This window comes from Diorhabda sublineata, chromosome 5 (assembly GCF_026230105.1).
Source record: "Diorhabda sublineata isolate icDioSubl1.1 chromosome 5, icDioSubl1.1, whole genome shotgun sequence".
Lineage (NCBI taxonomy): Eukaryota > Metazoa > Arthropoda > Insecta > Coleoptera > Chrysomelidae > Diorhabda > Diorhabda sublineata.
Genome location: NC_079478.1, coordinates 35711343 through 35728048, shown reverse-complemented (window position 1 = coordinate 35728048; position 16706 = coordinate 35711343). Strand labels below are relative to the sequence as shown.

The window sequence follows — 16706 nt, the reverse complement described above, 5'->3', positions numbered from 1 at the left end:
AATCTAAGAAAATTTAACAAGTTGTTAGAACTAAAATTATACTATACAGTGTTAAATTAATATATATAAGAATAATTGTAAATTTAAATAAAATTCGAAAAATTTTCCCACTATTATGAAATATGCTTTTTGACATATGACAAGCTTCGGTGATTAGAACGCACTCTTTTACTCGTGGCTCCATCTTTAACAAGTCTGATTAACAATGGCGGTGAGTAGAATTCTAAATAAATATATTTTTCTTAAATCATCTGTTTAATTCTTCTATATTTTAACAAAAATCATACGTAATAAATAGATTTAAACTTCTCAAATTCGAATTTGTTTAATATTTTTCAAAAATTTAATTAATAAAATTGAAAAATAATATCATAACCTCTATGTCTGCTGATGTTTTGGACTTAAATATGTTAATATACTTATTACGAATTATAGTATATATGAATAATATCAAATTTATTTTATTAATATTTGTTATATTTTTATTAAACATTAATAAAAAAGGCAACATATAAACCAATTCTGAGAACTTAAAACTTTTTACTTTAACCTTCATAAATTCTATAAATTTCAGCCCGTAGCTAAAGCTAAGGATGGAAAAGACAAAAAAGAAGTTAAAGACAAAACAAAAAATCATATGAGAGAATTACACATCCGTAAATTATGTCTAAACATTTGCGTAGGAGAATCTGGTGACAGACTTACGCGTGCAGCAAAGGTAATTAATTATTATTTTCAGTTATGGAACCAAAATACAAAAATTAATCGTTGTAGGTGTTAGAACAACTTACAGGACAACAACCTGTATTTTCAAAAGCCAGATATACTGTAAGATCTTTCGGTATCCGTCGTAACGAAAAAATTGCAGTACATTGTACTGTAAGGGGAGCCAAAGCTGAAGAGATCCTAGAAAGGGGCTTGAAAGTTAGAGAATATGAATTGAGAAGGGATAATTTCTCAGGTAAGTCTACAATAAAACTTATATTTCAATTTTTCTCATTTTATTTAGTAATAATATGTTTAACTCATTTAATTAGTATCTAGGACCAATCTGTTGTTTTTTTTTGTTTAGGAAGGTTTTAATCATAAAATTTACACATCAGATCTTTTAGTCTATAGTCATTTCAGTTACTTTCTCCCTGTTACTTGATTATTGAAATTTGAACAAGAGGAATGAATTTTACACTATAAACTTCATTTTAGTATTCAATAGGAAATATGTAGTGATATTACAAGTTAAAATGGTTGATAAGTTCAATTACTTTCCATTTAGATTGTGTTGGGTTCATTAATCTTATATATCTGAATTATAAACCCACTAGTTTACTGATAAACACTTTTAATTGGAGCAAGCTGATATTTGTATTTGTATAGTTCTATTTAGGATGTTGATTTGGGCTAAAAAAGGATATAAGGTTTTTCTAAACCGAATATCAATTTTTTTGGTACCGATAACCATATTAGAGGTTATTTAGTGTAAACTTCTGTAGAATATGAAGATCTTAAGGTTCATTATATCCCACTTCGGAGCTGTTTTCAAAATCTATGACTCACAAAATTCTAATTAGTTTTTTCATCAATGAACTGAAATTTAATACCCTTGCTCAATTTGTGATAGCCACATTCTTTCTTCCAAAGAAGAAAGCTAATAGAAAGTTATTTTCCCTCACGTACAAATATCTCTCAGACCTACCCTTATCAAAATTGGGAAAGAAGTTTTAGGGAGTGATTCCAGTCTGGTAATGCTTATTTGTTAGAAAATTTTCTCATAGAACCATTTTCCAGACAGAGATATTAGAGTTACTAGTATTTCTTCAATAGTCCTAGCTTCTGTGGTGATTCCTGAACCATCTACATATTCAATGGTGTATTTTTAAGGTTTGGGTGGTGTATTTTCTTTCCCAGCCTCCTTTCCATCACAGTAAAGTTTTTATTGATGCCCTTTCATTTTTTGGTACTGTCCTTTCCTGTACATTTCCCATCACCGGATTCTTTCTTCCAAAGAAGAAAGATAATGGAAAGCTTGTTGTTGCTGAGATACAAATACCTTTTGGATCTACTCGTATCAAAATTAGGAAAGAAGTTTTAGTGATGATTCCAGCCTGGAAAGCTTTCTTTGTTTTAAAATTTTCTTGTAGAACCATTTTATACCCTAAAAGGACTCTGTAATTCATCAAGTTTTCTTTGAGACTCCTTTCTCAGCCTTGAGTTGACGACATGGAAGTTTAGTGGTTTAATAACTGTTTGACAATGAGAATGAAGAGCTATATCACATTTCTGACCCATCCATGTATTCAATGGTGTCTTAAGGTTTAGGCGGCGTATTCTCTTTCTCCCTTTTTTTCTTACTTAGCATTATGGTAATTGAAGGTTGATGCCTATTTTATTGATCAGGCTTTAGATATATCTTTATTTTTTTTAATATATTTGATGGTTTGTTACCTATTTCTAAGTTAGACTAGTACCAAAGAAATCAAAAATCTCGTAACCTATAGTGAAATTATTTAAAATATACTGTTAACCATAGTTTTTCTTCTGCATATAATAATTGTAAAATCTTGAATTTGTTTTCAGCATCCGGTAACTTTGGTTTTGGTATCCAAGAACACATTGATCTTGGTATCAAATATGACCCAAGCATAGGTATTTATGGTCTTGACTTTTACGTAGTATTGGGTCGACCAGGATTCAACGTTGCTCACAGGAGAGCAAAGAAAGGTAAAGTTGGATTTTCCCATAGACTTACAAAAGAAGACGCCATGAAGTGGTTCCAACAGAAATACGACGGTATAATTTTAGCTAGTAAAAAATGAGGTGTTTGAAGTTTAACATCGTTACATAAAAATTTTTCACATATATAGAGTTTTATTTATTTTTTTCTCCCGATTTGTGCAGTGAACGGGTAGGTTTCAATTAAAATAACTTTTGTATTCTTATATTTTTTTATTGTAAGAAATATTTTACCAACTAATTCTTTTTACAGACATTAGTTTTTGGATCGGATGCATCTTACTTTTACTTGAACAATACAAATGGAAATGTATCATTTTTGTCTTTGTTCAATTGTAAAAACTATGAGTTCTTTTTACGATTTAAATTTTTTTCCAATACTAGTTCACTAAGACTAAATAACTATACAAATACGTTCAGTTGACAAAATGACTGGAAAATAACAAATAATTCATATATTTTATACTTTAAAGTTCAAAAGAACTATACTAACTTTATATTGCACAACGAAATGACTAGTGTTTCAAGGACCAAGCTACTACACTGTAAAATTAACGCAGAAGTCCAAAAATTGGGAAAACCACCTATAAGTCTCCAAATTGATACCGGTGGACCAAAACCTTCCAATAGAGGCTCTACAACCCTTGTCCAACAAGTGTTCAATAAAACTGCAATCAGTGCTTTTAGTAAGAAAAGCTACAGCTACAATTTACACTTCCTGGAGGTAATTTTGAACTACCCTAATCACAAATGGTGTAGGGCGAAGTAGTAGAACCAAGTACATAAATAAGGTGACAGAGAATGGATAGTTTTATGAAGAAATTCAATACAGAAGATGATAACAATAGAAGGAATGGAATCAAAACAGAGTTACTAAGACAAGAAAATGTATTTGAGGCAAAACACTCTAGAAGCTTGGAAAAGACACAAATGAAAATTTAGTTTCCAGGTCCAATATCATTAAGAAATATGGAAAGCAATCATGTCTGTTAGCCGAAAAGACATTAAAATGTTAAGCTCTGGTTTGGAATGATGAAGGAACTAGGAAAAAGTGAGGAATAAGACCAAAACTCTATTAAGGAATCGATATTGATAGAAATAAAAAGAAATAAGGGCTACTGGAGAGATGTGACCAGAAATGAAGAAAAGAATACGTCAATCAACTGAATTAGCACTCAGTGGTGCTCCAAACTAATTCGAAAAGGTCTATTTTGAGGTTAGAAAACATCAATTCACGTAGTTAGTGAATGCAACGCACTTGTGAAGTTATAGGGTAGAGCCAGAAGACCAAAATTGATATCTAAAATGCATTTAAGGATCAGAAATAAAAGAACTACTAGATACCAAGACAATCTTAGGAAATTGAATATAGGATGGGATATTATAGATCTTTTAGAGCTCTATGGTTGTTAACAGTATCAAGCATTCCACGTCCAACATCTTTCTTAGGTTTTAGTATTGATTAACGTGGAAAATTCTCAGTGTAGGGGTTGTAGTAAATTGTATTTTTTATTTGTAAAACTCTTTTTACCCTATAGGGGTCTTGTCCGAGTTTATTTGGTTGTTTCCGGTTTCCAGAAATGCTTTCAATGCTCTAGATACATAAGAATGTGTACCTCCAAACAAATTGTTGTTTCTCGAGGTGCGTTAATTTTGCGGGGCAGTGTATTTATGAAAACGTTTCAGGCAATTTGTTAACTGAAAATATGATTAAACTTATCTTCTAAAACCATATTTCTAAGATATACAAAGGAAACACGAACTTCAACACATAAAAAAAAAATAACAAGTTATCACTACAATGTTCAGCAAGAACAAATGTTTTTATGAATACTCAGCACGTTTTTTTTAAAACGGCACTGTCATGACAAATTACAAAAGTTTAATATTTGTACGGTATACGAGGGTGGGTCTTTTAACAGGTATTTGACTAATTATTAACGAAAGAAGTTTTGACATTCAAGTTGATAGCAGATTAATTGTGGAGATAATGGAAAAAAGTGTTCTTTTGGTATTATTTTTACTACATACAAATTTTGAGCAATGTGCATCGTAAATTTGAGTAGTAACAGTGGTTGCTTGAATTTCGTACTAACATGGAAAAATCAAACGTTCTGGACGTCTAGGTAAGGTCTCTATAGACGAATTTTGGAGATTTTTGACAACTTTAGGCTTGTCACATGACTTAACGGTTTCAATTTTGAATTAGCCACTAGCAATTGTGCAACTAGTCAGTATGGACAAGTTTTTGTGCAATTTTGAAAACAATGGATGAAACATGGATATATCACAACACACCATAGATCAAACAGTGGATTTCTAGGGGTAAATCAGCGCACAAAGATGGAGGTTGTCAGATGATAAAGTTTTGTGTAAAATATTTTACAGAATCAGTCTCGTTTTTTGATAACTAAAATTTTTCTGTGTATTTTGTTATTCCATCTCCAAAAAAATATTTTTTCCACCACTTTTTAGTAACTTTATTCATATTTATCAGATAATCAAAGGTCGTAGGAACTATGATGTCAATTTGGCTTCAACAGTTGTGAGTTTTTTTAGAAATTTTATTATATCAATGTTGTTTCGTAACGAATTGTATAAATAAACCTTCTTCCAAATAAATATCAACAAGGTATTTTCGTAGATCATAAAATTACATCGACTGTACTATTCTCTACAATAAAAGAAAAGTGGTAAAACATCTTTTAGGGTTAACGTCAACCATTAAGGATTTTCGAGTTTCCCATCATTAAAAGTGTTCCCGATTACTTCCCGAACATCCAGATCCACTTGTGACACAACCTCGAAGTTTTTGGACAACTTTTAGAATGTCAAAATGAAGTTTCCAAGGACTTTATTTCTATTTTGTTATTCTGAAGTAAAACTTTAGATCATACAGTTACAAGAACTGCTAATCCTATTCTTCACAGTAAAAGAAAAGTGACAAAAAATCTGATGTCAACAAGTGGGAATCTGCAATCCTCCATTGAATTCAAAGCAGTAATTGCTGATCCAAGAGAATGCTCCATAATTGATATTCTGCAAAAATAATTATTAAAATCAATTGATTACTGTACATATTTATCGTGTAAAGATTTTCGTTTCTTCATCTCGCAATACAAATTGATGAACTGTTGGTATTTGTCAGACCATAAAACCCATAAAATTCTAAATTCTAATGCACTTCTACGACGACAGTAATAATTTCTCACCGAAATCGTTTCGTTTAAAAGCTAGTGAAGTTAAGATATATAGTGATCATTTATATTAGGAAGAAAGAGCTACCTTAGTCAATATGACCGATCCCCAAAGTACGAACAGGTACATTGTTGCAGTTTTATACACTTGTATGAATTAGAATATTACTAATGCCTTTATACGAACAAAATTTGGCAAGAATATCGTTTAAATAAAATAAATATTGTAATTGTTCTTATAGCCGATAAAAAAATATTTTATACAAACCTATGATACTATTATTTTTGAATTAACACTGTTAAACGTACAATTTAATCAAATTTCAACGTTTTTAAAATAAATTTTGAAAAATAACATGAATCAAGACTGGTATGTATCCAGGTTTTAAAAAATAATAATTTTATTTTAGATCAAAAAACATTAAACGATAATAATATAAAAATAATCCCATGATGTTAAATTTTTATATATAGAGAAAAAAATATTAACAAAAGATCCAATTACAATATTAATTTAAAAGTTTATAATGAAAAAAACCTTAATCGAAAAAAAGACACAACAAATTCACAAATAACAAATATAGGAAATGGGAAATAAATGATCTCGAAGCCCAATGATATATGTACCAAAATTTTCCCTTAAAAATGTTACAATATTTATAAAAATCACAAAAAACAAGTTAAAACAAATCCAATACAATCTCGTGATACAATTTTGTTACAACTTTTTTAACACAATATTTAAAAAAGACTGAATGGTACATTTGAACTACTACACACTGTTCTATCATTTTCGAAATAAACTGTTGAATAAATACAAACTAGTATTCTCGGTTTTATAATATTATCACACACCTAATGATTCAAGACATTAGTATAGGCATTATTATACGGAAGGGGAGGGGGTACTAAAACTGTACTTAAATCTTCTTCATATATAACCATATATTTTTATTGTGAATAACTAGTTTGTCGTTGGTGTTAACAATTATTATAAATATATTTTTAACACTAGACTAGATGAAGTTGAATTTGTGCTTCGAAATCAATAACCTGGAAAAAAAATCACATGATAGTTTCGATAGCTTAAATAACTGCCTGGGTGTAATTAACCGTTAGTATGGGTTAAGTAAGACATTAGGAATCAACTGGATTGATAAAATATGTATATCCTCACTATTAAAAGTTTCAAAATTGGCATTTTTTTAAGGAAAATAGTGGAAACAAACAAAGGAGTAGCCAAATCACTTTCCAACTATCAAAATTAGCATTTATAGAACAAAAATAGTGGGAACAAAGGAAGTAGTAGCCAAATCACTTTTAACTTATGCAAGTTGTTTCAAAATTGGCATTTTTTGAAAAAAAAAAATTAACGGTAACGAAACAAATGGTATCCAAATCAATTTTGACCTTTGCAAATTGTTTCAAAATTGGCATTTTTGAAGAAAATTAGTGGAAACAAAGCATGTAGTGTCCAAACCCCATTTATCCTATACAAATTATTTCAAAATTGGCATTTTTTTGAAGAAAAGAAATGGAAACAAACAAAGGAGTAGCCAAATCACTTTCCAACTATCAAAATTAGCATTTTTAGAACAAAAATAGTGGGAACAAAAGAAGTAGTAGCCAAATCACTTTTCAACTATCAAAATTTGGATTTTCCGAGGAAAAGTAGCGGTAACGAAGTAAATATCGTCCCAGTCATAAATTTTTTTATAACTTTGTTTTTACAAAAAAAAAATCCAGTTGGTTCCAATGTATTTTCAATATTCCGCATCCATCACCGTTTAGTAAATTAAATAACGAACAATTTTTGCCAATACAATACAAGCGTTTTTATATTTAATTATGTAGATGCACCCCTAGTGTCAACATACAGGATGTACCTAATTTATTTCTTTAGATTTTTATACAACCCTCCTACCACGACTATAATATAAACAATCGGTTATCCTGTATATTTTTTATGTAAATATTAGGTATTGATACATTATTTTTATGAAAAAAAAGCAATTTCGAAATAGAAGATAACTTTTTTGTTGGATATTAACTTTATACATTAATAAACACATTTCATTAAAATTCAGTAGTTCTGGATCTCAAATTCGATTTATAAGTGAAAAAATATCGAGAAATATGAAGATAATAAAGAAACTAGTAACAAGAAATTCTACATGTTGATAAAAAAAGTATCAATAATTAGAAAAGTATGATTTTTTTAAAATTCGCGTTCTATCTAATCCGGTCCTGTTCTTTGTTTACATTATCTATAGAATCTGTCACGTGACGTCATTTGAGACATAGGATTAACAATGTAAACAAAGAACAGATCCGTACTGGTTAAAATACTTCTCATAAGTAAAAATTTTTGTTTTTTCATAATTATCAAGAAATATTTACAAAAAGTTTAGGAAAAATGGTAAATATGGTAATTTTTTAATAATATAAAGGAACTTATACTACTAAAATTGTAGTTTTGGTACAAATTTTTTGCATTTTGCAAATAGTAAATTATTTACTGCGAAAAAAATATTTATAACCAATAAAAAATTTATCTTCTACGTTAAACCCGGCGACGTAACGACGCAAATATAAAAATATCAAGCGAAATAATATTCCACCGAAACTCAATAAATAACAAACTTATCATCGAATAATTGGGTAAACTATGATATACCGTTGGGTTCACTATTGACAGCGGGACTTAGTTGAGAACTGGAAGATGCTATTCTTCCGCGCGAAGTTTCATATTCCATAACCTCTTGGTAGATCAGTTCTTTCCATTGTTCTACGGTGTGTTCCCTTTCATCTACGCTGTGATCGTACGGTCCCGGAGCGGGCTACAACAAACAATATCACATCAATTCCACCACAACACATTTTATTTTCTTCAAATTTACCGCGTTAACTTCCTGTTCATCGTACCACACGTTTATGTAAGGATGTAAGAGAGCGTCGTCTACGGATATCCTGCTCTGAGGATCTATAACCAACATTTTAGATAAAAGATCTCTTGCTTGGCAAGCTTTCAGCTTATTGTGTTCGCTACTATCAGATGGGAACAGTACATCGGGAAATAATTTCTCGAAACTGAAACCGTGATGTCTCGGTCTGTTTTCAACGTAATTTCTCACAGTTGGTTGTAATCGGACCATGAATTGTTGAGACGGTGTACCAAGTTGTTCTAGAAATCAAAATCATATCAGTATTATTAAGAAGATAAACGAGCAAAATATAAATAGGATTTTCACCAAAAAAAAAAAAAAAATACAACATTACCTATAATTTTATTCCATTGATCTATGTGATCGGTTCCAGGAAATAACACTCCTCCGCGGATCATTTCACCCATTATACAACCAACGCTCCATATATCAACATTTTCCGTATATCCCATACCTAATATGACCTCCGGTGCTCTATAATATCTTGTAACTACGTACGGTGTCATCATGAATGTAGTACCAGCGGTTCTAGCTAAACCGAAGTCCAAGATCTTCAATGTGCAATCTGATTTTACTACTATATTGCTGGGTTTCAAATCCTATATATAAATAAATATTCCATTATTATAACTAATATACATTATTTTGCAACTTTCAAACACTATCCTAGGATGCACACAGGTAGTTCTTTTGTCTTGTAACTTGAGTTACAGTTATACTACTGTATTAGTTTTATAAGTTTTTTCTGAGGATTTTATTTCCCAGCTTTCTTGTATGTTCTCTGAGCTGCCCAGATGTACTTGGTTGAAAAAAATTTATAACTGTTTATAACTAATTTATAACCTATTCTGTATGCTTTGATTAGATCTTTGTGGGATTTGATGTCAAATTTCAGTGGAAAAATTTTTTTGAACATCTTTTACTTCTACTATGTGAAGATTTTGAAAAATATTTTATTTCAATAATTTATTTTATCTCTAATCCTTGAAAACTGTTAAAATATTTGTACAAAACCAAAAAAAAAAGTAGAAAAAGATTTAGTTAAAATTTTTTAGTACTATTCTTTTGCCAAATAATATGGTGTTTTTAAATATAAAATTTTGAAAAAAAGGAATAGTACATTTGAACTACTTCACATTTCTCTCATTTTGAAATTAGTAATAGGAGCAATATACTGTAATCCGTTCTGTATGCTTCAATTAGGTATCCCTTGAACTTTTGAATGGTACATTTGATCTACTACACACCCATCTTTCATTTTCAAATAAGTAACCTAAGCAATATTTTGTAATCCATTTTGTATGCTTCAATTAGGTCTCCATTGAACTGTTGAATGGTACATTTGATCTACTACACACCCATCTTTCATTTTCAAATAAGTAAAAATGGCAGCCTGAACAATATCCTTCAATCCTTTTTTATGCTTTAAATAGGTCCCTTTGAAAGGGGTCTTTTTATACAGTTGTATGAATCAGAATATTACCGAGGCCTTTAAACAAACAAAATTTGGCAAAAAAATATGCGATATAATTTTTAATTTGAACATCAGTTTATATTAGAAGCTTTTGAAAACTTTTTTCCTTTCCAAAATGTATTTAAACCTCTAATACTTAATCAATTACAATCCCCCAGTATTATTTTGTTAAAACTTATCGCGTTTTTGAGAACAATATTAAAAAAAAAACGAATGGTACATTTGAACTACTACAAAAAGCTTTGATCATTTAATACATTGTTAAAAATATTGAGAGGTATATTTGAACTACTACACAAAGCTTTTGTCATTAAATACAACGATGAAAACATTGATTCGCAGATTAGTAACTTGAGAAATATCCTCTAACCCATTTTCCATGCTCCAATTAGGTCTACTTTGAATAGTCTTTTTCTAAAAGTAGTAAGCTGTAGCCCCCTAACAGAATGTCATTACTAAGCCCCAACTTGGGTCTCATTTCTACAGTACTTCTGGACAGGTGCACCATAATATTGAAGAAGTATGTTCCCCAATTCAAATATGTTGTTTATTTTATGCATAAATATTTTCAAAAAATAAATGGATAGATTGAGTCTATGCTGATGTTGGGAATTGTTCAATTCAATACTTAACACAATTGTTTGTTCAAGTAAGCTACTAGCCACTGCTTTGATTATTTAATATTAAAAAAATAAATGGTACATTTGAACTACTACTACTGGTGGTAGTGTAAACAGGGTGTTAAGTATAAACTCAAGCTATATTCGCTAACCCATTTTGTGTACTCTAATTAGGTATACTTTGAACTGTCTTTCTCAAAAAGTAATACTGCTCTCATCGTGTAATGATTTTGATGGGTGGTTTTTATAATTTTTCGAGGTTACTTTGAGGAATATACAGTTTCGACTCTCGAAATACACCATAATCCTCAAATTGATAACCAGTTACAAAGTATTTTCACAAATTTAATTGTATGTTTCAGTACGACTATAATCTTATAAAAGTATCATGATTTGTACATACCCTGTGTATTATACCAGCGGAATGTAAATGTTTGATACCGCACAACATCTGGTAGAGTAAATAGCTCATCCTTTCGTGATCCAAATCCATTTGAATGACTTGACAGAGATTGGCGTCCATTAATTCCATGACTAAATAGACGTCTTGAAATTCTTCTAATGTCCTTTGTGGAGTGAAAGCGTTAAGTAAACCAATTATCTAAAACATAATATAAAATTGAAACTAAGTTAACACGGAAAGCAATTATTTTGCTACTTACATTCTTATGGTTTACGAGTTTCATGAGTTTAAACTCTCTGTACGCCCTTTTGGCGTGAGTAACGTTTTGAAACGGTCTGCTAAGTTTTTTGATAGCCACATTTTGTTGAGTAGCCGTATCTACAGCAGCGCTATACGGAACAGTAAAAAATTAGCCAAAATAATTACATAGAGTTTTGAATAAATTCAAAAACTGAACTAATTAAGTTGAGTTTAACAATAAAATCAACCAAATAGTCACTTTCTATAACTGAGGTCTGGTAAACCTATCCGGGAAACTTTAGGAAAAATCTTCTTTAGTAATTTTGATAAAATCCCTTATCATTTAAACCTAGGATGATCATCAAATTTCTTACTAGCCACTGCTTTGATAATTTGATCAAATATAAAAGAATATTAGTAGTACATTTGAACTACTACAGACAGTTCTTTAATTTTCAACTAAATCTTTTACGGCATACTTTAAAATCCCTTGTTATACATCATTTGAACCCAGGATACCATCTTTTTGGATTTGTCGAGTATGGTGGATGTTCACCCCCTTTTTGCCAGGAACTTTTTGACAATTTCGAGTATATGAGGGCATGAAAAAGTAGGTCAAAATTTCAATGTATATTCCATCATCAAAGTTCTTACCTCAAGTACAAATTCTTATACATCTTATAGCGACACTAATGAGTATAATATATTAAATTGACACTGTCTATAATTTAATCGATACCTACCAAACTATTCCTTGAGCACCAGATCCAATTGGTTTGAGATTTTGGTATCTCTTCAAAATGGTGAATTTCGTATCGCCCACCTCAACGGTGTAAAATTGTAATAGACGCGACATCTTATGTCTTTATCCTTGTTCAATCATTGTCTACAAAAATAATAAAAAACCAGTATAATTATGTACAGAATTATCTGTCTATCTAATCATAGATGCTTAAGGGATAAACTGAGATGAATTATAACTTTTTACAACATCACAATCCACTTTTCAGTACTACAGAAAGCAAAGAGCAATGCTTTTCTTTACCGATAAAGTCAGCACTAAACAAAGAGTCCAAAGGAGTGTACTGAGCTATAATAAATCTCAATTCAGAACATATTGTTTCATTTTTTATTGATATACGTATAAAAAGAAAAATTGATCAACAACTCTTTCCCCAAGAAAAAAGAAGTACTTCAGAACCCAACCTACTGAAGGTTTTGTAGTATTAGGATTCACCTTACATCAGTTATCAAATTGGATTGTACATTTGCAAAATAAAATAAATAAGGTAAATATTTTATATCTTACCATGAAGAATCCATCTCAAATCTTTGTGGTGGACGGTATATAAAGAAATTTCTGTAAAGAAAACAGCATATTTAGTAATTATTCTGCATAATTTTTTGTTCAAAGTCGAACACAACTGAATATGTGATATAATTTGTTAGTAATACTAAAAATCAAACATTTCAATCTTGTATATGAACTTAAAAGACATTGTTGATATTGACACTACATTTAAAATTGTTCAAATGTGATCTTTTACTCATTCTAATACTTCCATCCATTTTTATACTTTCAGTTTACTAAATATGAGTACAAAACACTAAAAATGCAACTCGATGCTTTTAAATGAATAAAAACTATCTATTTGTACTTCTATGAAGATCCCAACTGAAGATTACCTCTTATAAACATCCAGGAATAAAATCCGATTAGTATCAAATTATTTATTAAATATAAAATTCTAACACTATGTAATATATGCAAAATACACAATTTTCAATATATTTTGATTAAAATTATCTTCAATTTTTCGACGATCTCTTCTTCAAACTTTCAATATATTTCCCAAGTCCAGCTTGAACTGCAGGCTGATTAGTGTACAATAAAAACCTTTCTAAATCATCTTCACGAATATCTTCCATGAATTTAATCGATTCCTCCCTGATATAAGTTTTTGTAAGTGATCTAGGACCAGGGAGGATTTTTGCAAATCTTTGTAAGTAAGCATCTGCTTCAATTAAACCACCCTCCTTGTTATCGACGATTACATCTATCATACCGATTTTCAAAGCTTCATCAGTACTAAACATATAACCTTGCATAAGACCTAATTCAGCTTGACGTAAACCAATTACATTAACCATTGATTTTATGAACCACTTGGGAGCTACAATACCGAGCTGTGTTTCGTTCAATCCGATTGTGTAATTCTTGAGCATGATTCTGTATTCACAACACAGCGATAGAAGACACCCGCCAGCTGGTGAATGGCCGTTAATTAAAGCTACTGTCGGATAAGAACTTCCATATAGTTTTAACCACGTGTCTTGAAGAGAAATCCAAAAAGCTTTTAATCGTTCTTGTTCTGGTTTATACATTTCTAATATATCTAAGCCCGCGCTGAATACACCATCTTTCTTTGATGTTAAAATTAATCCCCTCGAATTGTTATTTTCAAGATCGGTTAAAGTAGCCGATATTTCATTAATCAAATCCAAATTTAAGCTATTAACAGGTGGTCGTTGCATTTCAACTGTCGCAACACCAGTTTTATCGTTTACACTAACAGACAGTAATTTAACTTCATTACTTAAATATCTTTTACCATATCCATGAGTGCAAGCCCGAATTAAATTTCTTAAAGCCATATTGTTGTATTAAAAAGTAACTGATTTATTTGTTTATTATTAAATTGAGGTATTTCACTATTAAAACTTTAATTATTAAAGTACAAAGTACGCTATTAAGAGATAAATGTTTTAATGTAATACATAACCTCAAATGACAGCTTATAATTTATCGAGTATTCATTAAACCATCACAAGTTTATCTATACGGGTTGTTGGTAAATTTTATTTCAATATTATTATCCGTAATGTAAATAGTTCAAAATGATATTATATTTTTTATTGTAATTTTTAAATCATATGATAGTAATTTAATACAATACAAAAAATTTTAATCTAAAAGAATTCATACAAGTTTTGAATGAAGTTTACCTCAGTTAAAGCAGAAATGATAGAAGTCGTGAATCTATTATTTATATACGAGGTTCGCTACTTAAGGTTTGAGATATGGCAATACTGATTTGGATATGTCAAATCGGACATTGCTAAGTTTGACATTTTTAATCGTGAACGAACGTGTTGTGAGTGCTGTTTGAGTTGTTTACAGTTACTTGAAACATATATCATGAATTTCGTGAACGTCGTCTTAAATCGGTTGTTGTACCAAAAAACATCGATTCTGTGCGCAAACTGATATTGCAAGATCGTCATATGACATACATTGAGATTGAGGCATACTTGGGCATTAGCTCCATTCACATACATACAATATTGCATGACACCAACTTGACATAAGTGTTTGAAAATATCAGGGAAACCAACCACAGAAGACGAATCATTCTCCACCACTACACATCAGTTCCGAAAAAAAGTTTTTGAACAGTCAAAACATCAAATGATGCGGTACAGTTATTGTTTGGCACCTAATAATTTCTTATTCTCGTATATCAAAAATAAATTGCGGGGTCAACGTTTTGCTATACCTGAAGTGCTGAAGAGATTCATGCATTTAAATCTCATGTTTTGGAGGTACCTCAATCGTAATGGAAAAAATGCTTCTATAATCGGTCCAAACCCATACAAAAGTGTATTGATCTTGAAAGAGAACATTTTGAAAAAGAATAAAGCCATAGCCAATTATAAATATTTGTTTTTATTAGTCTATCTTGAAACTTTAGTGTCAACCCTCATATCTTCAATATTCTTCACGTATTTCAGTCCTTTCATAAGTAAGCACTAATAATTATAAAATAAAGATAATTATCTAAAAGTAATAAGACATTGACAGTTTCAAACACAAAAATTTGAGAATTTCCATATAAAATACCAAAATTTAAATCCGCAATCCAAAAATAAATGACTTATAATATTAGGGATTCAGAAGCTACAATCATATTTAAAATAAGAACTAATTTATTCCATTAACATATATTAAATAAAGTTTTGTTATTTTCACCAACAAAAATTTTTAATTAAAACCTTACCATTCAAATTATTCTGTGTTTAAATCCCTAAGGGATAATTCCAACAGGTTATTAATGTAGTTCCTGATTAGATATGTGAATTATTTAACTGCATTCTAGATTGTCACAGCATATTTAATTCCAAGAAAATAATACACAGATAATGAAGATCAATATGAAAAAAAATCGAAGTTTCAGTGAGAAATGAATATATTTTAGAATGATTTTAATAGTGTCGATAGATTAAAAATTATTTGCCATTTCTATAATCTGTCATATGTATTTGGAAACTTTCTAACCTGATACTTACCAGAATAGATCTTCTAATAGATCAACTCAACTCCCACTGTATAACAACAATATCTCTCTATACATTCATATCATAAGGAAACTAATGTACAAAATCAAACGAAAAGAATTTTAATTTTATTCATATATTTCGACAAATTTCATAGCACGATGGTTAAATGTCGGATAGTCGGAATATAATCGATTTCCAGTTCTAGGTTGTTTACTTCATCATCTGAGCCGAAGCATAAAAATAACGATAAAAGATGAAATACTTACTATGTAAATGAAGAACACTAATATAAAACCACACTTACACTTGATGTAAAATAAAAACTATTCAAATTCAATTGAAAACATTCGTAAAAACAATAAAATTCGACATCATACCGGACAACATCTAAAATAGTTATGGTTCACGGTCACTTCTGTCACTTTTGACAAGCAAAAAGTAACTGTGTAGGAATGCCAACATTATTATTTAACAAACTACAACCATGGGAATTGATTTAACTTATAAGTATGTCGTTGGATTTTATTGGATAAATTTAATCACGTGATTTGGAATTTCTGCTTTTACGCATTACACGCAGAATGCAGTTATAAGAAAATTTTATCTCGCTCCAATAAATCAGTTGTACCATCTTTTATTTCAGACAATTCGAAACTGTTTGAAACAATAATTTTCGTTATCATCACGTAAATAGGCAACATAATTTACAATAATAAATTTTAATTAATAATTTTTTCATATGAACCTTATTTAATGAAT

The 16706-nt window shown here is 30.0% G+C and overlaps 3 protein-coding genes across 5 annotated transcripts; 1 reads left to right on the top strand and 2 right to left on the bottom strand.

The window, feature by feature from the left end:
* The first annotated feature begins 153 nt into the window (after positions 1-153).
* On the top strand, positions 154-2856 carry LOC130443797 (60S ribosomal protein L11). The gene is made up of 4 exons (XM_056778636.1): positions 154-211; positions 575-718; positions 775-961; positions 2575-2856. Exons 1-4 carry the CDS (start codon positions 206-208, stop codon positions 2811-2813), a joined length of 576 nt encoding a protein of 191 aa, XP_056634614.1. The 5' UTR covers positions 154-205; the 3' UTR covers positions 2814-2856.
* Positions 2857-2923: 67 nt separating this feature from the next.
* On the bottom strand, positions 2924-16422 carry LOC130443791 (stress-activated protein kinase JNK). 3 transcript variants are annotated; one of them, XM_056778629.1, is made up of 9 exons: positions 16214-16422; positions 12919-12969; positions 12353-12495; positions 11629-11758; positions 11370-11567; positions 9207-9471; positions 8828-9111; positions 8605-8767; positions 2924-6980 (listed from the first exon to the last, which is right to left on the bottom strand). In XM_056778629.1, the coding sequence occupies exons 3-9, from the start codon at positions 12463-12465 to the stop codon at positions 6973-6975; spliced, it is 1161 nt and encodes a 386-aa protein (XP_056634607.1). In that variant the 5' UTR covers positions 12466-12495; positions 12919-12969; positions 16214-16422; the 3' UTR covers positions 2924-6972. The 3 variants fall into 3 exon arrangements, with proteins under 3 accessions (XP_056634607.1, XP_056634604.1, XP_056634605.1); XM_056778626.1 differs by having other exon boundaries at positions 2924-5769; XM_056778627.1 differs by lacking the exon at positions 16214-16422 and adding an exon at positions 15957-16025 and having other exon boundaries at positions 2924-5769.
* Positions 13326-14396, bottom strand: LOC130443795 (enoyl-CoA delta isomerase 1, mitochondrial-like). The gene has a single exon (XM_056778634.1). The coding sequence runs from the start codon at positions 14262-14264 to the stop codon at positions 13419-13421; it is 846 nt and encodes a 281-aa protein (XP_056634612.1). The 5' UTR covers positions 14265-14396; the 3' UTR covers positions 13326-13418.
* Positions 16423-16706: the final 284 nt, after the last annotated feature.